The sequence below is a fragment of the Hesperophylax consimilis genome, chromosome 20 (assembly GCF_061612785.1).
Source record: "Hesperophylax consimilis isolate HC1 chromosome 20, BYU_Hcon_1.0, whole genome shotgun sequence".
Taxonomy (NCBI): Eukaryota; Metazoa; Arthropoda; class Insecta; order Trichoptera; family Limnephilidae; genus Hesperophylax; species Hesperophylax consimilis.
The window spans coordinates 27,216,828-27,239,963 of NC_142855.1; the positions used below are offsets into that span (position 1 = coordinate 27,216,828).

At 35.9% G+C, this 23,136-nt stretch overlaps 1 protein-coding gene across 1 annotated transcript; it reads left to right on the forward strand.

The window, feature by feature from the left end:
* The first annotated feature begins 1,961 nt into the window (after nucleotides 1-1,961).
* LOC149414470 (salivary endonuclease-like) lies at nucleotides 1,962-8,807 on the forward strand. The gene is made up of 6 exons (XM_089644187.1): nucleotides 1,962-2,326; nucleotides 4,285-4,469; nucleotides 4,782-5,073; nucleotides 5,474-5,727; nucleotides 7,686-7,841; nucleotides 8,556-8,807. The coding sequence occupies exons 1-6, from the start codon at nucleotides 2,083-2,085 to the stop codon at nucleotides 8,805-8,807; spliced, it is 1,383 nt and encodes a 460-aa protein (XP_089500313.1). The 5' UTR covers nucleotides 1,962-2,082.
* The last annotated feature ends 14,329 nt before the right edge of the window (nucleotides 8,808-23,136 follow it).

The following is a 23,136-nucleotide window of genomic DNA, read 5'->3' on the forward strand; positions in this document are numbered from 1 at the left end:
GCTGTTGGAGTGAAGAGAGGGAGAGGGGAAGATAAAGGTTGTGAAGTACCTGGCAAATCAGATCTCAGTCACTAAACATGGCTATATTTTATTTTAAACTTCTGAAGCAAGGCAGACTGCACGGAGAAAAATGAGTAATGCAAATTTATTGAAAATCTCTTCAAATTATTTGTAATCCTGTTAAAATCAGGATTGCAGGCCGTTTCCTGATACACTTTTAGTAATTTCCTAATATATGGGAACACATGAATGCATCTGCATTTGCAAATATTGAATTTTCAAAATATTAGTATTTTTAATACATTCGTATTTTACTGAAAGTTTATCAGAAAACCTATTAATTCGTTCGTGAAGGACGTATGTATGTTCTGAGGCTGAAGGTGTAGGGAGGAGAAGGAGATGGGGAAGAGGAAGGTCAGAAAGTACCTGTCTATTCAGATCTGGTCAACAAACACGAATAAAGCCATTTCAATGAACTTTTGATTCAGAATGGTGGTCTTTCACCAAGGAGATAACTGAGAGCACTTGCTAGTCCGCCATATAATATGGCGCATCTCCTTTCTTTCTATTATCAATGGTTGGCTCACATCGGAAGGAGTTTATAATTTTAGGTACATTTAAAAAAATCCTCTTTTTTTAAACGGTGTCTTCACACAAAAGCTTTACTGAAAGTATTAAATAATTTATAATTTTTAGTCTCCATTCGTATCTACCTCAGATCGGGTTGTTTATTATGAACGTTTTTTACAAGGCGATACATATATAGTATCAGTATATATGAATTAACTGGACGGAAAGGGGAGGAAGATGATGGTTGGGATGTACCTGGCTATTCAGATCTGATTGTTGCCCAACATTTTTTGACATGACATCACGGTTGACATGTTTCACACGAAAAATGGTCTTTTCTACGACTCGTTCTTGAGTTCAACAGCTCGGTTGTGTTTTCTTCCTCCTACAATATGGGCCATTTCAAGACCTATGTTCACTCCTTGCTCTCTCCCAAAAGACACTTCACACAGCATTCCTAAATATGTCACAGGCACTGAAGGGAATTATTTTCCTCAAGGGCGTTCGTGTGCTTTTGATTTAATGTGAAACAAAATTGAGTAACTAAGTAACAGGGGTGAGCAGAGAGGCCAAATATCTCGATCTAGGAACACACTTCTTTTCTTGTTCACATTAATAAATCGTTCCACATATACTCTTCTATAATTCCTCTTACTCTTGACATGACACGACTCAAGTTTTGGTTCACTTGTTCCTGCCATGTCTTCATCGTGCGTCCCCGATCGTCGCTAGTGTAGATAATCACGCCGTTTCTTATGCAGGGGTAGGCAGAGAGAACGGATCGGTGGCACACACTACTTGCTTCATTCACACTCATACATACTCTTCTGCTATTCCGACACTTGACATGGCCAGACTCAAGTATCTGGTTAACTTGATCGTTCCATGTCTTCCTTGGGCGTCTCCAACTTCTTCTACCTTTCACATTCTCGTCACATATTTTTTCCTTTCTTCGTTCATTCGATCTACATGTCCAAACCATTTAAGTATATCTTTCTCACTACGCTTACATAAGCCACATTTCTCACTGGTTTTACACTTATACGTCTCAGGGATCTCATTTCTCCAGCATTCAGTCTATTTCCGAGGCAGTTCCATGCCTCATTGCCATACATTAGGGTAAACAGGGTAGGCAACAGAACTCCATTGTGGACGGTTAAAATCGCTTCATTGGACAATTTTTGTTTGCGCCAACCGCGTTCAGTTATATTCAGACATTTCCAAAAATTGACAGATTTACGAATGACAATCCAAATAAGAAAGTTGAATAAAATCCACTCCAAAAAATTTTACTTTTTATTTATTTGATAACAATTATAACAAGATAACAAATTTTCAAAGCAAAACATATAAAACTGCTACAATATCAATTTATATCATTGTGAATCCGACTTCCACGGTTTCAAAATCAAAAATAAACTAAAATCACCTATTTTGTAAACGTCTAAATCTGCGCCTTTTGGTTTTCGGATCATATCAATTTTCAAAACGGTCCACGGTGAAGCAAAAAAAATGTGGACGAAGAATTGTGTAATTTTTTTTACCTTTTTGGTGGCGTGTAATGCATACGAGGTTCCTGAGACTGTCAAGGCTCTCGGCTGGCACACTCTGGACTTCCAGCAACTGCCGACTCCAGCGGACTTAGCTTTCGGACTGTCTGAAGACGAATTTGAGGACTATTTGGACTTCTGGCTACAAAAGAAGACGGAATTGACTCTGAAAAATACCATTATTCAGGATGAAGTTGATTCGAGAGGTCAGTTATTTTTATTGCTTTAAACTACGTTATATTGTAACTAGCTATATTCCCCGGCGTTGTCCGGTTTTTATTATAATTTAATGAGCAAGCAGCATCCTGTTGATACACTCATATCTGATTTCACAAAAAGTTTAACAGTAATTAAGTTATTGCCATTGAAAATAAGTCAATCCTTTCTTCCCTCCAAATAAGAATCCAACAGAGCTTTCAATAGATTTATATTGGTAGAATGGAGGACATATTGTGGAAGTATGTTCCATGCATCCACTAGTTCAATGCTAGCAATATTTCAAATCCCCGCAGCTATGTAACTAAGAAAATCAAACAAAATAAAGCAAGAATAAGAGAAGATGTTTTTTTGTAAACAGTAGATCAAATCCCCGCAGTTATGTAACTAAGCAATACAAACAAAAAAAATAGAGGAGATGTTTTTTAATATGAGATTATTTTGATAAAAGTATTAATAAACGATATTATTGCTATATTTAACTTAATCACATATTTTTTATCATCTCAATTGATTAAAATTGGAGATACCCGACATTTTAAATACGGAGATTAATCCAATTATTGATTATTAACAATGATATTAATACTTAGCAGATTTGTATTGTATGAGGTGACGTGGTCCCGGCGTCGCTCGGGGTTTTGACTGGTTTGTAGTAATGTTTGGAGGTTGTGAGTTCTAGTTTACCTGAAAACTGGGTCAATTTTTAACTACTCAGGTTCATTTGAGAACAAGCAAGTAGTACCCGTACAGTCAATTTGTTCGATTTTTTAAACAACACATATTATGGAACAATAGAAATTTTTGTATCTTCCTTACCGTCACAGATAAAAATATGAACTGTAAAACGAGAAAACACCAAGCTTTAAATTCAAATACACAAATTAACCACATAATAATAAAAATGTAAAGCTCTATCAAACCAAAAGTTCCGACCGCAATTTGAGAAATTTTTTTAAAATGTTGTTTTTTTTATTATCAGTAATTTTAGATCAGTATTTAGACGCGACAACGTTAATTTTTAAAACTTTTTCTTGTTTTCATTCAGAATTTGAATATTTCAAAAATTGTGTAGGTATTTATAATTATACAATTTGAAAGTGTATTTTATCACACTTTAAAAACAGTTTTTAGAAATATACACAGTACACACAAATTCTCTGACTTTTTGACACCGTCTTTAAGACCGGCCCAGATATTCTGAAAGCGCGATCTCCAAACTTAGTATTCAACTGATGACGTTGTGATTTAAGATTTAACTGCCACAGAACAGTGTTTTCCGGAACACATAGACGTTCAGAGATGTAGGGTGGGCCCATTTCATTGATGGATTTAAACACCATCCAGCACAATTTGTACTAGATTATTTCAGGGCACTTGAGCCAGTGAAGATAACGAAGGGGTTCTGAAATGTGCGAATATTTTGAAACCCCGGTTATGAACCGTGCTGCTGTATTAAACATTTATTGAAGTTCGTAAGTTTGATATTTTGGAAGGCTGGAATAAATTTCGTTGCAGTAATCGAGACGTGAGACTTCGTAAGAGTTAATAAGTAGTTTTGTTGCCTCTGTAGGAAGGTTTCTTCAGACAGACTAGAGTTGTCTTAGGTGCTAATTATTTGACTTTTATACGAAAAATCCAAATTTTAATTGACACCGAGAAGTTTTACTGTTGTTTTGGGGATGATATCGCTGCTGGATATAGAAAAAAGGTGAATCGTATTTGAAATGTTGACGTTCGCGTCCACCATCCAGCACAAATTGTACTGTATTCTATGAGGGAACTAGAGAGGTTACGAATGAATTCTTCACCAGAAGCACATCTCCAGGGCACCTAACTATTTTCTTTGATCATAAGTATCCGCAAATCCCCTACTTTAGCGAGGAAATCTTTAATTTAATCAGATGATCAAGTGTGGAGTTAATTATGTATGTATTTTCTGTTTTAGCCTCCTGTTCAGTGACTGTGTCGTCTCTGACAGAACCACAGCCCGTGTACGCAACTGGTGGAGCCCTGCTGGCCCCCTCGGGCAACTCTGGCAGTATCGCCTTCTCCGACGGACAGGTGGTCACCATGGCTTGCCCCAGTAGTACCTTGAGCCATTCCTCAACGACCAGCAAGCCAGTAGAAGCCGTGAGAAGTTTTTTTATTTTATTTTTTTGGTTTATCTTAATGTTAGGTATAAATTAAATAATAAGTAAATTTTGATCTAAGCTAAAATTTGTTATTTCATATCGTATTAGGGATTGCGCTAATGATAGATGATATATTTACTTTGTTTAATAATACATTCGTTTTTACTAAAAGTTTATCAAGAAACCTATCAATAATCATTTTCTACGTGTACTTAATATCTAATACAGCGCTCTTTTACTAGCGTTTGTTCTAGGGCCGACCCTGTTTGTAGCTTTATCTCCAAAAACTATAACTCGATTTTATTTTCAGAATCTCGTCTGCACCGGAGGAACTTCCTTCTCAGCGTCTAGCTGGCTCTCCGGCACGATCGGTTTCTCCACTGTGGCCTGTACAGCACACTCCAAGCCCACCGAGGTCAAGGGGAGCAGCTGCGTGGACGGAGGCACCATCATCACTGTGGGTCTGACCGCCGCAGGCAAGGCGCACACCATCATGACTATCTGCTTCCACGAGACCAAGGCAGAGGTGTTCTATGTGCTTTACGACCAGAACCCCGATAACGCTGTATACATGTCTGGTGTAGATAGACCTTCCTTCTCACGTGAGTTAAAAAAACATCATATTTTGCATTAGTTCCCCACACAGCTTGCGTCATATTTTGGGATGCTGTGTGGGTTTTTTTAACGACTTGAGTGCTCGCATTAATAACTGGAATATGAGTTGAGTGATTGGCTTCGAATTGAACAATCGTACTTCGGAATTTTAATACTGATAGATGACGGATTTCCTGAATATGGTATTGACCATCGTCCGTGCTAGACCTCCAGAGACCCTTTTGGAGACGGTCTGTTCTCTTTGGCCTTAACCTTGTCAGAACAGCTGATCTTATAAAATCTCAATAGGAAACTAGGTTTTCGCAGACCTCACAAAGTCTTTTGTTTTTGTTTTTGTATTCACTCAGTGGAAACCTTTTCAAATGACTTTGTCTTCTTTTTTCATAGAGGGCGCCTTCTACCCCGGCCTGAGTGTGGACACGTTGTATACCCAGGTCTCACAGAAGGCCGCGTTCGACACAATCCTTGGCTCTGGGGCCGCCAACAAGTACATCAATACCACCTACTTCCTTGCTCGAGGACATCTCGCCGCCAAGACCGACTATGTGTTCTCTCCGGCGCAGAGGGCGACCTTTACCTTTGTTAACGTGGCTCCGCAGTGGCAACCGTTCAACGGAGGCAACTGGAACACTCTGGAACAGGTAACCTTCCTGTATCCAAGATGGAGCTTTACGTTACCTGTCTTTAGTAAAATGAGGCAAATATATATTTTTAAATAATTTTCATTTTAAAATATGATGACGTAATACTAATAAGTAATTATTTCTTAGCCTTAATTTGATAACTTAAAATACAAATAAATAAGGTAGGACATATCGGTATTAGATATTTGCAATACCTTTTAGTCAAACATTTTATTTTTATTTTGTTGGGTATGTTGGTAATATTGAAATTTAAGTTTTGCATAAAGAAGGCCACGCAGCCGTTTTCCTTAGTGAAAATAGAGGTTTTGGTTGAACAAACGACCCGTTCTCGTGTGACAATTTAATGTTAACAGTGTACAAACGTTTACGAGCGTTTATCGTATATCCAGACTTTGCACTGGTGCTGACGGGATCAATGACGCAGTTCCTCGGAGCATCTTCCATCGAAATAATGGTAGAACAGGTACAGAATTTTCTCCACCTGAAGCCTATGCCCTAAAGATAGCAATTCGTTTGTTAAGATGGGGAATATGTCAAACGCACCGCCCGTTTCTGCAGATGTTTGAAGGCCGCAGTCATTTTCTATCACGTAAGATCAAAGATTAAGTTATTTTATTTAATCTGTGCGACCCGTAGTCACAAAGTAAGCACGCTATGTTTAAATCACACCCACCAAACATGCCATCGTTACGCTATCTCGAAATACACTTTATTCAAAGAATAATCTTAAGCTGCCATCCATCATTACAGATTTTAATCATACTTACAAGGAGATTATATTGGAAATTCTATATTCAATCAATAACTTAAAAAACAACAACATAGTCTAGTCTCAAATCATTCGCTGTTTTAAGGCGATGCACTACGTTGTGTAATATTTTAAATTGAGCCGCTATCAATAACAACCCTTACGTCGATGGTGATAAGGTTTAAATTCCCGCTTAACACCATCCGCCTGTTTTGATTTATGCAAGAAAAAAACATGGCCAAAAAGTGCATTTTATTTTATTTTGTGGATGTTCAGGAATAAATATTTAATTTTTTTTTCAATCATTTTATAAATAACTTAATTTGCCACATTATACAATAAAATCATAACCGAAAATGGGTTCGTAAGTAGGAGATTTTGAACTTAAAAGCAGTTTTCATAGGCCTTTACATTATTTTTTTCTGTGCTTGTAATAATAATAAAAGCACTTTTTCAAAATTCGCAGATCGTCTTTTAGTGAATAATCCCGTCCCGCTTGACAACAGTGAACTAAAACCCTTACATATAGAAAGAAAGGGCAATAGTTTAAATTTACTAGACAATTAGAAATCAATAAAAGAACCAATGACCCTAATATTACGTTAGTTAAAAAGTAAAGAAAATTATTTACTCCCCGCTTCTTTGTATTTTCACAAACCCTAAACAATATAACACATTTAAATACATTAATAGCAGATACATCATTATTAAACAATAAACATAACATTACTGTGTGGAAAACAGACTTCAAATTACCTCACAGAATATGAAATCTATTGTCACAATTATTTTATCAGTAAATCGGTTTAACCGGTAATAAATCATTTTAAATTGGTAGGGGGTAAAATTGAACCATATAAATAAGTCGTCTAAACGTGGTTATAAGCACAGTTTAAAAATGGCCTTGAAAGCCGAAACAGCTGGAACAATAATAAAAAACAAAAACTACTCGCTGAACTTACTCTAAATTTTCTAAAAAATAATACGTATAATTTATTTATGTCTTTCGGTTTTTCGTTTTTTTTCAAGGTAAATCGACGGATAATAGATGGTTATCTTGCACGAAACAAATTTAATATACTAAAAAATGTGGTTCCTACGATTTTTTTTAATAAATTTGTAGAATTAGTTACCAAATCAAAAAACCGAGATGTAAAAACGAGAATCTCGCAAGTAATGCATTAACGTCGCTATCATAATGTTTCAGAACTTGAGATTGCGTATTGGGGCTGCAAACGCAAGGACTAAGGTCTACACCGGCACCTGGGGCATCCTTCAACTGAAGGACAACAGTGGAACTGCAAGGAACCTTTACCTCAGTCCTTCAGGAAATAAGATCCCTGTGCCGCTGTGGTACTACAAGGTAAGATATTTCACATCTCTCTCTATAAAGATGTGAAAATTTTGGACCCGATAATTGGTGCTGATGTCAAGTTAAAAAAAAATAATTCTCAACATATATATTTTTTAGATTTCTCATCCAAAAACACATACAACTACAATTTTTAATTTTAGGCTGTCTGTGGCAGGACATCGTCTGCCTGGGCCTATGCATTATAATATAATATAATCAAAAATTGTCACGTCTGATGAGCATGGACCCTTGTCAACCATCAGGGCTATGATGGGGCTAAAGCAAGGAGGGCAGAATGTGTGATAGCATTGAAGAACCTTGATCATGTTGTCATGTCTGAGGATGTTTGGAGAGTCCGCTAGCGGTGAGCAGGACGACAGGTCCCCGCGAAATCCGAATGAGTTAGCTCCGGGTAGAAATTTGTGGAAAGGAGTACGCGAGGCCATTTTCAATTAACCAGCATCCATTGAACGTTTGGCAGGCTATGCGGGAACAATGATGATTCATCTCTGTGTCACCCCAACAGTATCCTGAACAATCCAGTGCAGTCTACAGCAATCTAGATACAGGCAACAATCTAAATGACAGAGTTCTGATATTGCTGTTTCATTTAGTAACTGTAGTTGATATTCATCAGCACCTGGCTTCCGAGATAACACACATTACAGTCAATTGACTACGAAACATTTCACCATCACATTAAAAGCTACTTCTCACTTGCAGGTAGTACACGAGCCCAGCACCGGCAAGGCCACCGCCTTCCTGGGACTGAACAACCCGCACGTGACTCTTGCCGAGGCGCGAGCTCTGGCGTTCTGCACCGACCGGTGCGCCGGCAATACCGCATTCAGTTGGCTCAACTGGCAGAACACCAACGTGGGCATGGGCTTCAGTATCTGCTGCAATATCGCGGACTTCAGAGCGGTCGTCACCCGCCTGCCCGCCTTCACCGCTAACGGCGGACTTTTCTCCTAGACGTCTGTGCAAACTGACTTCAGATTTGTGAAATCTAACCTAAGATTTTTGCAACTCAACCTAAGATTTGTGCAATCTAACTTAATATTTGTGTAACATGACCTAACTATAACTGGTAGAATACCGACGAGGGTTCAATCTTCAGCATCCGGTGCATAATCAACTAACTCAGACATAAGGCTGCTCGCCTTTACCGCTAACGGCACACTTTATCTCGTAGACGCCTGTTCAACCCGACCTGAGGTTTGCGCAATCTAACCTAAGATTTGTGCAACCCAACCTAAGATTTGTGAAACCCATCCTAATCAAACTCCACTTCCAACTGGCAGAATTCTTACGTGGGTATTTAGCATTGTTTCTTGACTTCACCGCTGTCATTGGACTCTTATAGTGGACATCTGCGCAACCTGACCTAAAGTTGGAACAACCTAACCTAAACTTACATTATTAGGCTTTTTCTACTACAAATTCTAACATTGACCACCTGATCTGATATCAATGTAAATATTTTTTATAATCTTGCATTCTTAACAATAAAAAGCTATTGCATAATGATATATTTTTTTCTAAAACATAATTTATCCAACCTACAGTTGTTACTGTTTCCTAACCTAACCTAACCTAAACAAAAAACGTCATGAGGCTATCATGAAACCTAACCCTTCAGGCCTCTGTCTTATTGATTTCTTGATGATATACAAGCTGGGATTTGAGAAAAAAATTATGAAACTTTTTGGATTTTGTATTATTAATTTTTATATAAAATGACAAAGAACGATAAATATATTATATATTTGACTCATTTTTTTTCATATTTAGTCATTTTAGTTCAATGTTTAGACGAAAAAAGGTGAACCATTTTTTAACTTTTTAATGTTTGACTTCGATATTTCCAATATTTAAAATTTAAAAGCTTCTTTCATCACCTTTGTAAAACAATTTTTAGTTGTCGGATACGTTCAGAAATATTCCATTATTTGGATTTATTGCAAAGCGGAGATAGGTACCCACAAGTTCTCTGACTTTCTGACAGCATATTTAAGAAATAAAAGTGTCAATATGCTAATGGATTGAAGGTTTAAGTAAGTCAGAATTTGTTTATTTTATTAAGATAGAAATTATTTTACAGAATACAATTCTAACTTTACAGTCTAACAAAGAAATTCCGGTTTTATGACGGTCTAATTATTGCCAATCTTAGTTCTTATTACACAATAATATATTATATAAGTAGAGATAAATGCAGTACATCATATTTAACCCTCCAGGCATTGGAAGGACATTTCTAGCCACAAACATCATATTCCATTATAGCCTCTGAAGGACAGATCTGACCGGGGCGTCAATACATTATTAAAGTTTTTTTTCTATAATGCGTAGATATGTGACGTGTTCGAAGGATTCTTCGAAGTTTGTATCAAATATTTATACATCATTATATGGATAAAAATTTTAAAAAATGTCAGAGTGCGTGATTACGAATTGGAGACATTTTTTCATTGACAGTTGAAAGTTAGAATTTAATTAGATGTTTTATTGCATAAACTGCATAAGAAGTAAATTGAATGTATTCTTAATAATTTCCTACACAAAACAATATTGTTTTAAAATATATTGTTTAATATAATTTTTATTATTTCAATGTTTTGTTCAAATAAAAACATTTCGAAGATAATTTTATCTTGTTTCAAAAATGTTATTTCTTTCATCGAAAATTTCAAAAATAAGAAATATGTTTAGACACCTCGGAAGCTATCCGAAATTTCTAGAAAATTCACCATAATATGTCGTTGGTAAAAATATTTAAAAATCTGAAGGGTTAATGTACTCAGTTGAACGAAAGCTGCCCATATTTGATGTCAACGCTCTAGGCCTTGTGCCATGACTGCTAAATCTGAAGGGTTAATATACTCAGTTGAACGATAGCTGCCCATATTTGATGTCAACGCTCTAGGCCTTGTGCCATGACTGCTAAATCTGAAGGGTTAATATACTCAGTTGAACGATAGCTGCCCATATTTGATGTCAACGCTCTAGGCCTTGTGCCATGACTGCTAAATCTGAAGGGTTAATATACTCAGTTGAACGATAGCTGCCCATATTTGATGTCAACGCTCTAGGCCTTGTGCCATGGCTGCTAAAATATAGTTTGACGATTTTAGCTAATTTATTTTTATAGAACCTAAAAATATGTTAATTGTGAATACAAATTAAAATGAGATAGATTTTAACCACAATCAGAAATCGAAGGGATAAACGGGTAAAATTCGGTTTAGGGGAGTCACTCGAATAACCGAAATTGAACTTGATTTAGACTAATTTATAACTGAGTTATAGGGTCTTGAAATTTCGTACGCGATACATAGAAACCATGTTTCATTTATCAACTATGAATTAAAAAGAATCAAATTAACAACTATTTTATATTTTTGAAATTTCAGCAGTGCCAACCAAAAAATAAAAAGTGTTGCCATACAATAATAATATCAATGTTATTAATTGAATGCATGGAAAATTCATAAAATTAAATATCATTAACCAGATTTGTAGGCAAGTTTTTTACTTTTTATTTTTAACTTAAAAAATTTAATTTTAATGTAAAACAAAAAATATTACCCAAGTAAAAAAAAAATTATGTTAACATTCTGAAAATTTAATAACATTTCAACAAGATTTTTAGGAAAGTTTTTTAAATTAAAATGAATTTTTACCAAAAAAAAAAATACATGTTTAATTACTTTGATTTTAATAGAGTATATGGTATATTTAAATTAAAATATGTTTTATAAATTATTATTTTTTTTAATTATCATTAAAACAAAGTTAGGTAAGGTTACATATTTAATTTACTTAATTATTTACGTAATTTTGTTCATGAACTGAATTTGTCAATAGGAAAGTACTGTATCCATTCTTAATATCTGGCTAGGTAATTTTATTAGCAATTTATTTTTAATTAGTAATCGAGGTAAAAAAAGTTTTCTATTGTTTCCGGCACAATATTTTTTTGTGTTGTTTTGTGTGATGACACCATTGAATTCCAAGATATATTTTTAATACAAATTATAAATAACCCTGAATTTATTCAAAATTTTGAAGATTTGTGACGACAAAAGCGAAATGTTGGCTAAGTTAGTCGAGTGGGGCCTAATTCCTGCGGATGGTAGTTATAATTATCCAGATTGTGGGCAAGCGATGAAGTTGAGGTTGGAAGAAGATCGGTGAGGGATTTTGGATTGTTTTGAATTTTTGTGTCTGCGGATATTCGATTGTTTATGAAGTGTGTTAAAGAAAGGTTTTTTAGTTCCGATGGGCTTGTAATAGCAAGTTAGCGCGGGGCAAGAATAAGGCTGAGCGTTGCAACAAAAGAGTAGCGTGTCGAACCGGTACGTTCTTTGCTGGTTCTCATTTTCCTATATGGAAAATTCTTGGATTCGTCAATTTTTGGGTGCAAGGTGCGTCGTTACGGCTTTCTGGCTTACAGTTGGAATTGGCGCAAGAGGCGGTGGTTGATTGGGAATCTTCCTGCCGGGAAGTTGTACTCGATGCTCACTTTGGTCGCTTAGAAAAGATCGGCGGCCCGGGTAAGGTCCTTGAAATTGACGAATCCAAGTTTGGTAAGAGAAAGTATCATCGTGGCCATTATGTTGAAAGACAATGGGTCTTCGGCGGCTACGAACGTGGCTCCGGCCGCGTGCTTATGGTAGCCGTCGAGTCTCGGAGCTCTGAAACATTGGTGCCCATAATCGAGAAATGGATTGAAAAGGGTACACTGAATATCAGTGACTGTTGGAAGGCATATGACTGTCTGTCGGACTTAGGCTACACGCACCAGACGGTGAATCAATCTGAAAATATCAAGGACCCTGATTCTGGAGCCCACACAAATGCCATTGAGTCATTTAAGTCACATTAAGTCCTCTTGGCGGGCAGCCAAATCTTCCATGACGTCATCTGGTAGAATCAAAGCTCATGTACCTGGTAATCTAGCTCGATATATGTTTTTAAAAACTTGCAAACAACGCGGGAAGGACCCTACTTTGGAGTTTTACTGTTTAGCTGGACTCTTGTATGACCCGCGTATTCCACAGGAACACTTCGAGACGTGCGAGTCTGATAAGGACACATCGGACGAAGAAGGTTTTTCCGATTTATAAGGTATGATTTTCTGCTGTTATCTTGTGTTTTTACTGAATTAAGAAAATCAAATTAATAACTATTTAATACTTTTAAAATTTCAGTAGTGCCAACCAAAAAAAGAAAAGTATTGCCATATAATAATATTTTTTTACAAAATAGGTTAGGTTTTTAGTTTGGGTTAGAGTAGGCAGAAGAATATGGGAAAAAGGTATTAGAATTAAATCACAAACCAGTCTATATAAACCTAGCGTAGCCCACAAACTATTTGAAAACTGGGATGTAACTCTAAAGGGGACGCGAGCAAGCGTTATAAAAGGGGAAATTTTTTGTTACAGAAAATAGGTATAAGAATTAAAACACAAACCAGTCTATACAAACCTAGCGTAGCCCACAAACTACTTGAAAACTGGGATAAAACTCTAAAGGGGAAGTGAGTGGGCGTTATTAACCCTCAGAAGACGGCTAATATTTTGGAAATATCTAAAAGCCAAATACAATACAAAATATTATATTTGAAATAATTTACAGGTCAGCGTTTTACTAAGGAATTTTCATGGACAATATTGAAATGCGTTCAAAACTTTGAAAACCTAGCTTTATATTTACTGCACATTGCAGTGACCTAAAGGTAGTCATGATTTCAATGAACTGCTATTGTAGTTAGTCATATCCGAAGGGTTAAAGGGTCATTTTTTTGTTATAGAAAATCACAGTTAGGTTAGGTTATATATAGGTATACATAAATTTAATATTTACAAGATTTTAAATAATAAACTTCATATCTGGCAAATGATATTTAATTTTCAGAATTTTCCATGCATTGATATTATTATTATATGGCAACACTTTTTATTTTTTGGTTGGCACTGCTGAAATGTCAAAAGTATAAAATAGTTGTTAATTTGATTGTTTTTAATTCATAGTTGAAATAATATATAAAACATGTTTTCAAAGTATCGCGTACGAAACTTCAAAACCCTATAACTCAGTTAATAGTCCCGACCACCACCTAATTCTTTCAGATTCGGCTAGAAAGATCGTGACATTGGCGTCGAATTGATTTGAATTGAATATAATCTTTAATTGATTTAGAATTTTTGTACTTTTTATGTATTTTCTTCTCCAATAGAGTCAAGTCAATTAAATCTTTATTGAACCACTGAGGGAAAACATTATTTTTACATTTAATGTAAGGCACACTTTTTTCTATTATATTGTGAATTATTTAATAGAACACGTTGATATTTTCGTTAATATTTTCTTGTTTTAAAAAAGTCCAATCAGTAGCATTTTAGCATTCATTAATGTGATTAAAATCAGCTTTATTAAAATTGTGAAGTGATTTTTTTTGGTATTTTATTTTGTAAATAATAAATAAAATAAACGCTAATATTTAATGGAGGATGATAGTTATCTACAGGTTATATTATTTCACTTGATTTTACTACAGTTACTTAAGTATCACTTGAAAATACCAAGTCCAGTATTTTGTTATTACAATTTTCAATTTTATTTAATTGTGTTAGATTATAAATTTGACATGCTTATAACTTCTTTGTTTATAGTTGACAAGCCAGCGTTTTCTATACCTGTCAATTCCATAAAGTTTTGATTCCAAATGATGTTCGGAAGATTAAAATCGCCAGTTATAATTATTTTTACTTTTGGATATTTTAATTGTAAAAATTCAATATCTTCAAAATGCTTAGTATAAATATTAATATCCGATTTAGGCGGAATGTACACATTACCCAATAAAATTCTGTTTTTACCTGTATTATTCATAACAAATAATTGCTCTATTTCAACGTTTTTTGTATTTAACTGTCTGGAAACAATATTTTTCGCTACTGCAATCAGAACTCCACCACCTGTTCTTTTATTGTTTTTAATGTCATCGTTTGTAGACTGATTTCTATCCCGGCGGAAAACGTTGTATCTTGACATTCCTAGTTCTGCAGTGTGAATATCCGGATGTAACCAAGTTTCTGTGAAAATCAACACATCAAATATTGAAGTAGTTATTTCTAGTCCGAGAGTGTCCAGTTTAGTTCGAATTCCTCTGAAGTTTTGATAATATAGGTAACAGTGATTTAGTTTATTGTGTAGTTTTTTGGTGTATGCTGTTGAACGATTTTCGGAATAGAATGAACATATTTTATCGTGAGATTTGTTTCACCGCTATTTTTCCGTTGTTCTAATTCTATTATCAGATTCTTCGTCTGATTTCGTTGAGTTATTGTCAAGTCCGGTTTTATCTTTATTCCATCGGTAATTTTAAATTTATTCCGTAGAATGTATTTAACTTGGAAAGAATCTTCAAATTCCACTTTAATTGGTCTGATGACTCCTTTTTTAGCACCAAGTCTATATACTTTTAGATTTTGTGTTGGTATGTCATGAATTTTTTTGATAGTGGATATTATTATTTTTGAGTCATTTTTCAAATTTTCTTCTTGAGACAACCCACTTTCCGGTACGTTTAGAAAGATTGCATTTTTAGATTTTTCCTTCCTTTCTTCCAATTCCATTATGGTTTCACAAAGGTCTGGAATTTTTTGAGTCGGTTGATTTTGAGACAAGTTTTTGTAAACGGCGAGTTCACCTTCCAACTTCGCCATTATAGCCGCCATATGAGAAATTGAAGCCATGATGTTGTTGGACTCCGGTATTATTTTTGCAATCTGCTCTTTGTTTAATTTATTATTGGGGGTTCATCATGACCATTTGTCAACTGCTTCCTTTGCAATTGTGACGAAATTAATGGATTCCGTATTAATTTAGATATCTGAAACTTTTCGTTAATATTTTTGAACCGCACAGTGCAACACCCCTGATTTATATTGGAATAGTTACTGCACAGGTAAGGTTTAAAATAGGTACCTGCCGCAGAGTTCACACTGTATTATTGGCACATTTATGATTAATTTCGCCTTTTGCTAAGCAATATTCAAGAATATAATTTTAATAATAGAATCGATATTTCACACTGTAATAGGTAGTATGTTTACGTAATTTTAAATAGCACTTTCTTTTACCTATACTGGTAACTGTTTTAAGCCACTATTATTAGAATAAACACTATTTAATAATATTATTATGAAGAGGTTAAGGGATACGTGTATCTACTCACTTTGAAAATTGTTATTGTATATTATTTTTGGGTCCTTTATTAAAAAATAAAGGACCCAAAAAAAGTATGACATTGTTCCAGGGTGGAATGATCAAGTATCAACTCTGTATCGCCATTCAAGGCATGCATTCCTTTGCTGGGTCCAAGCCGGAAAGCCTACGGAAGGTCGTATTGCAGACGAAAGGAAAAATAGTAAGAAATCTTTTAAAATTGCTCTTCGAAAATGTCAGCACTCGGAAAATGAAGTAAGAATGGATAGCATAGCTACGGCTATGCACAACAAAGACTTCAAAAAGTTTTGTCAAAAAACTTCAACTGTGCTGAAAGCCAAGAGCAAAGTTCCACCAAGTGTCAACAACATCACGGGGGATGAAAACACTGCTAACGAATTTAGAGATTTTTTTCTTTAAGCGAGGATCAAGGAGATGGCATGAAACCATATATGATGACATGTTTGCAAATGATGACCTGATCATGAACATTACTCCTGAAATGATCGAATGAGCGATTAAGCAAACCGCCCTCGGTAAAAGTCCAGGATACGACGGTATTGGTATCGAGCACATAAGGAATTCATCTCCATACTATTCTAGCCGCCCTGTACTCAAGCCTCTTACGACACACACATGCGCCTATGGACATGAGTCGAGCTGATATCATACCAATCTTGAAATCCAACCAACTGGATGCATCGATACTCGGAAACGACCGACCTATTTCCCTAGCGACAATGATCTCAAGACTATTTGAAAAAATTCTATTCACCCTAGTAAAAGACAAGCTATTTACCCTAGATAACCAATTCGGCTTCAAAAGCGCCTCATCAACCGATATGGCCATCTATGGAGACAAACAATAGAATACTAGAAAAACCACCGTTTATGGGTGCTTTTTCGACCTACGCAAGTCCTTTGACCGTGTTTCTCATAAATTATTATGGGAAAAACTCATAAAACGAGATGTCCCAGCAGCAGTGGTTAATATGTTGGCTATTTGGTACGGAGAGCATTACGTTCAATGGGCAGGAGCTTCTTCAAGACACTTATTGCTAAAAAGTGGAGTAAGGCAAGGGGGTAATATGTCTCCTATTCTATTTAATTTGTACATTAATGACCTCTTACAAGAACTGAATGATACACGAATTGGTTGTCATATCTGCGGTCAAGGCAGTAACAATATTAATTACGCGGATGATATGGTGCTGTTGGTGCCTTCGATTAAAGCGATGAGACGACTTGTGCAAATATGCGAAGAGTATGCAATCTCACATAACCTGCTGTACAATGCAAAAAAGTCAGTAATCGTGGTTTTTAAATACAACAAGGAGCCAAATAAATATTCCTCCAATCTGTTAGACGGAAAAGAACTACTTGTAGCCTCGCAGGTTAATTATCTGGGACATATCCTAACCGAAGATATGAAGGATATAGAAGACATGGAACGACAAAGAAGAGCAATCAATATACGGGCCGGAATGCTCTCAAGGCGGTTCTACCACTGTAGCGATGATGTCAGAAAATTACTTTTCAAGGCATTCTGCACTGCACAGTTGTGACACATCTGAGCTGTGGACACAATACCCAGCAGCGCAATGGGACAAGCTGAGGGTGTGCTACAATAATGCATACAGGCAGCTCATGCAACTACCGATGTTCTGCAGTGCCTCCACAATGTTTACTGAAGGGAGGGTGCACTCATTCCCCGCTTTACTTCGCCACCGACTAGCCAGCTTCTGGGGTAGGACTCAACCAACATCTGCTGCATCCGAGTGGCTCAGTTCCCCACTCAATGAGCGATGGATGCAGATGATGCGGCGACCTCCCTGATGGACGGTTTAATTTAATTTAATCGAATTGTTTTTTATTGTATTACCTATTTACATGACTATTTTATTTTTGATTTATATTTCAATTTTATGTTTAGGTACCTGCCTAATATATATATATATATATATATTTTTTCTCTCTTTGTTTTATCTTATTTCCATTTTTATAATTTTTTACTTGTTTTTATTGTTTCCCTGTTTTACTGCATTTCATGTAATATGGCAGACTGGGATTGCACTATCCTCCCAGTCCTGCTGGATTAAAACTTAAATAAATAAAATAATAATGATTTAAGGAAATATGATTATTATAAAAATACATGTAAATAAACAAATAAAAAATAATATTTATTAAGAAAATGAGAATTAATAATGAAGTAAGTAAAATGACATGGTTTACAATGCTACAACTGGGCCACTCGGCACACTTATATTCTACAGTGTTAATTATAATCTTAATACAATCGAGTTAAAATATGTACATTTAAAAGATATAACATTTATTTATTATTAATAGCTGGCTATCATAGGAGTTACAAATAAAGGAAGGTAGGTACGAGGAATAATGTTATATTTTGATTAATAATTAGAGTTTTTTTGAATAATTTCGAACACCGATGGAGTATTATTATTGTCACAATAATATTTGGAAATACTCAAGTGGTTCGAAGGTATATAAAGAATAAAAGGTTCAAAATATCACATTAAAATTTTGAATAATCACTCGCCCATTTTTCTTAACTTTCAGAAGATGTTTTTAAAAAACGAAAATAATTAAAAAAATTAAAGTGAGAATAATGGGTAAGTTTCAGTTTTTGGTATAATAGGTTACAGTGCATCCGCTGTCGTTAGCAAGACTTTGATGATGAATGTGTATATTTGTTTGTGAGATCATTTACATCGTTCAATATCCCCGTCCCGAGTTCACTCCGAGAGACAGCTAATTGCGTGCGAAGAAGTGAAGTTTTTTTTTTTTTTAAACCAGGTTATTAAACCAGGATAGCTTGTACTAGATATAAAGTATCTTTTTGCGAAATTTAGGTTATTTAGTCCAATTTTAATTAAGCGCGACAAATTGGCCGGCATTATCGATCTTCAACACATCCATCGTTTCGTTCTTGTTTGCCACATTTTCATTTTTTCTTTTTGAGATACACTTTGAACGTTCGCAGATGCACGAGCTGTGTGAGAGTCAGATCAGCTTCCAAACTATATAAAATTAAACAAAGCTTTGTAACCTTAGCTTTACTAACGATTATAATTTTTTGGTGAGCACCATAACCTTGCATTTCATAAAGAAGTTGATAAAAAGCAATGTAGTTGAAAATTTAAATTAAAAATGTTTTCCGTAAACTTTAAACTGTGAGTCAGCATGTAACTCGTCAGAAGAGATAATTATTAGTTTCACTCGTAACGCGACAAAGGTTTTCTTTCACTGTGAGTCAGCATGTGACATATCAGATTGCCCTTTTGAGAACATGAATAATGGCACTCGTAACATGAAAAAGGTTTTTTTCCACTGTGAGTCAGCATGTGTTTCGTCATATAGCCTTTTTGAGAACATGAATAATTGCACTCAGAACATGAAAAAGGTTTTTCTCCACTGTGAGTCAGCATGTGTTTCGTCATATAGGCTTTTTGAGAACATGAATAATTGCACTCAGAACATGAAAAAGGTTTTTCTCCACTGTGAGTCAGCATGTGGTTCTTCAGAGTGCCCCTTTGAGAAAATGCATGGTTGCACTCAGAACATGAAAAAGGTTTTTCTCCACTGTGAGTCAGCATGTGGTTCTTCAGAGTGCCCCTTTGAGAAAATGCATAGTTGCACTCAGAACATGAAAAGGGTTTTTCTCGACTGTGAGTCAGCATGTGTCTCGTCATAGTGTCCCTTTGAGAACATGAATAATTGCACTAAGAACATGAAAAAGGTTTTTCTCCACTGTGAGTCAGCATGTGTCTCGTCATATAGCGCCTTTGAGAACATGAATAATTGCACTCAGAACATGAAAAAGGTTTTTCTCCACTGTGAGTCAGCATGTGTTTCGTCATATAGGCTTTTTGAGAACATGAATAATTGCACTCAGAACATGAAAAAGGTTTTTCTCCACTGTGAGTCAGCATGTGGTTCTTCAGAGTGCCCCTTTGAGAAAATGCATAGTTGCACTCAGAACATGAAAAGGGTTTTTCTCCACTGTGAGTCAGCATGTGTCTCGTCATATAGCGCCTTTGAGAACATGAATAATTGCACTCAGAACACGAAAAAGGTTTTTCTCCACTGTGAGTAAGCATGTGTCTCGTCATATGGCTCCTTTGAGAACATGAATAATTGCACTCAGAACATGAAAAAGGTTTTTCTCCACTGTGAGTCAGCATGTGGCTCTTCAGACTGCCACTTAGATAAGATGAATAAGTGCACTCGGAACATGAAAAAGCTTTTTCTCCATTGTGAGTCCGCATGTGGTACTTCAGTTGGCTACTTCCAGAACAAGAATAATTGCACTCGGAACATGAAAAAGGATTTTCTCCACTGTGAGTCAGCATGTGTTTCGTCATATCGACCCTTCGAGAACATGAATAATTGCACTCGGAACATGAAAAAGGTTTTTCTCCACTGTGAGTCAGCATGTGTCTCGTCATATGGCTCCTTTGAGAACATGAATAATTGCACTCAGAACATGAAAAAGGTTTTTCTCCACTGTGAGTCAGCATGTGGTTTTTCAGAGTGCCCCTTTGAGAAAATGCATAGTTGCACTCAGAACATGAAAAGGGTTTTTCTCCACTGTGAGTCAGCATGTGTCTCGTCATAGTGTCCCTTTGAGAACATGAATAATTGCACTCAGAACATGAAAAAGGTTTTTCTCCACTGTGAGTCAGCATGTGTCTCGTCATATAGCGCCTTTGAGAACATGAATAATTGCACTCAGAACATGAAAAAGGTTTTTCTCCACTGTGAGTCAGCATGTGGTTCTTCAGAGTGCCCCTTTGAGAAAATGCATAGTTGCACTCAGAACATGAAAAGGGTTTTTCTCCACTGTGAGTCAGCATGTGTCTCGTCATATGGCTCCTTTGAGAACATGAATAATTGCACTCAGAACATGAAAAAGGTTTTTCTCCACTGTGAGTCAGCATGTGGTACTTCAGTTGGCTACTTCCAGAACAAGAATAATTGCACTCGGAACATGAAAAAGGATTTTCTCCACTGTGAGTCAGCATGTGGCTCTTCAGAGCGTTCCTTCGAGAACATGAATAGTTACACTCGGAACATGAAAAAGGTTTTTCATCGCTGTGAGTCAGCATGTGTCTCGTCAGTTTGCCCTTAAGAGAACATGAATAGATGCACTCAGAACATGAAAAAGCTTTTTCTCCACTGTGAGTCAGCATGTGCCTCATAAGATCGCCCCTTCGAGAACATGAATAATTGCACTCAGAACATGAAAAAGGTTTTTCTCCACTGTGCGTCAGCATGTGGCTCTTCAGTTGGCCACTTTGAGAACATGCATAATTGCACTCAGAACATGAAAAAGGTTTTTCTCCACTGTGAGTCAGCATGTGGCTCTTCAGTTGGCCACTTTGAGAACATGAATAATTGCACTTGAAACATGAAAAAGGTTTTTCTCCACTGTGAGTCAGCATGTGTCTCATCAGATTGCCCTTTCGAGAATATGAATTGTTGCACACCGAACATGAAAAATGTTTTTTTTCAGGATGGGTGCGTAAGTGCCTTTTGAAATTCGACTTATCAGAATTGCAGTAGGCACAATGAGGACAAAAAATTTTTTTTTTTAAAGGATGCGTCTTGTGATCTGTCGAAAAAAATAAAATAATACGATTATATAGGCTTAATACGACTTAATATCTACACTTGGCGTAAGAAAGCACAGAAATTGATAACAAAATACAATGGCAGAAATGATTATATTTCAGAAAAAAAATTGTTTTTACCGGACTGGACAATTCTTTCAAAGCGTACTAAGAATTCCTTTTTTACATCCTGCAGGTCTATGTCAACTTCCATACAAGAGAATCCCCCATCATTATCTTCTCGGCGTCCGAGTTCCTCCTTGACGGTAATAGTCTCCACATTAATGCAAGCTATAAAACAACATGTACCTACATTGATCATCGATGTAAAACACATTTAAAAGAAGCTTAAAATAGAAAAGATAAAATACATAATTGATCAACCCTGCAGAAGTGAGAAATAAGTGAAGAGAGTTCAACGTTAATTTAAGAAAATTATTAAGAACGACCCTGAATGTCCGCTTCAGAAGGAAAAAGCATTTGCTCTTGAGCACCTTCAGTATGGAGTTGTTGTTTTAATTGGAGGAAGTTTTATTCCATCAATATGTATTTTTAACGTATGAGGATGAGGTGAAAACTTGAGGAATCGAGCACTTATTGTAAGCACGGTTTTTGTGATCGTAGGGTATGGTCACATCAAACCAATCACAAATAAACTCCTCAAAACAATACACATTTTCCTTTTCATGAAAAAAACATAAATAAAATAAAACAATTGAAAAAAATAAACTTTGCACTTTGCCAATGATTTATAGAATATGGAATTATTGCTTGGGGAGGAGCAACAAACTCGGCCATCGATTCGTTAGAAATCGCACGGAAAACGATCTTAGAGGTAATAGTAAAAAAACATAGATTGACTGATACAGACCAAATATTCAACAGTTGTTACGTACCAGATAAACGCCTACGTTAAAACACTAATAAAAATAATAAAAACTGTACCTAACAAGCAGAACTAACATTAAACACACATCACTCACAAAAACACAACATATAATATAAATAAACCAATTTTTTACGTTATTTAAATTAAATTTACTTGAATTTTAAATCAATTTTTTTTTAGTTTAAATATATCTTATGTTATGTTTTTTTTCTTCACCAACATTTTATACATTTTCCTTAAATGTATTATGAATATTATTTTGTATTATAAAATGGAGGCCTCAGCACGGGTAAGCCACCCAGTGAGGCCATCATTACTAAATTGAATTAAGAAATGTAAGATATTGTGCCAAATTTGGTAGGCGGGAATGGGTACCGCCGCCCTGGGAACCATTTATTGGATGACCAACACCTCTGCCACAGGTCACCCCAAGTGGTTCGCTACGTTTGGTGACTTAGCAGGGGTGTCCGGGTTCATGGGTTAAGGTTTGCCCGGGTCTTGGTGGCGGGTGCGTCGGCCCACCTTCTGCGTGGCGGGCCGG

What these genes read in the sequence shown, in the direction of transcription:
- LOC149414470 (XM_089644187.1), top strand. Translation starts at nt 2,083, where the DNA reads ATGTGGACGAAGAATTGTGTAATTTTTTTTACCTTTTTGGTGGCGTGT. An exon ending in GGATGAAGTTGATTCGAGAG is followed by an intron (nt 2,327 to 4,284) that starts GTCAGTTATTTT and finishes TTTCTGTTTTAG; the next exon opens with CCTCCTGTTCAGTGACTGTG. An exon ending in AGATAGACCTTCCTTCTCAC is followed by an intron (nt 5,074 to 5,473) that starts GTGAGTTAAAAA and finishes CTTTTTTCATAG; the next exon opens with AGGGCGCCTTCTACCCCGGC.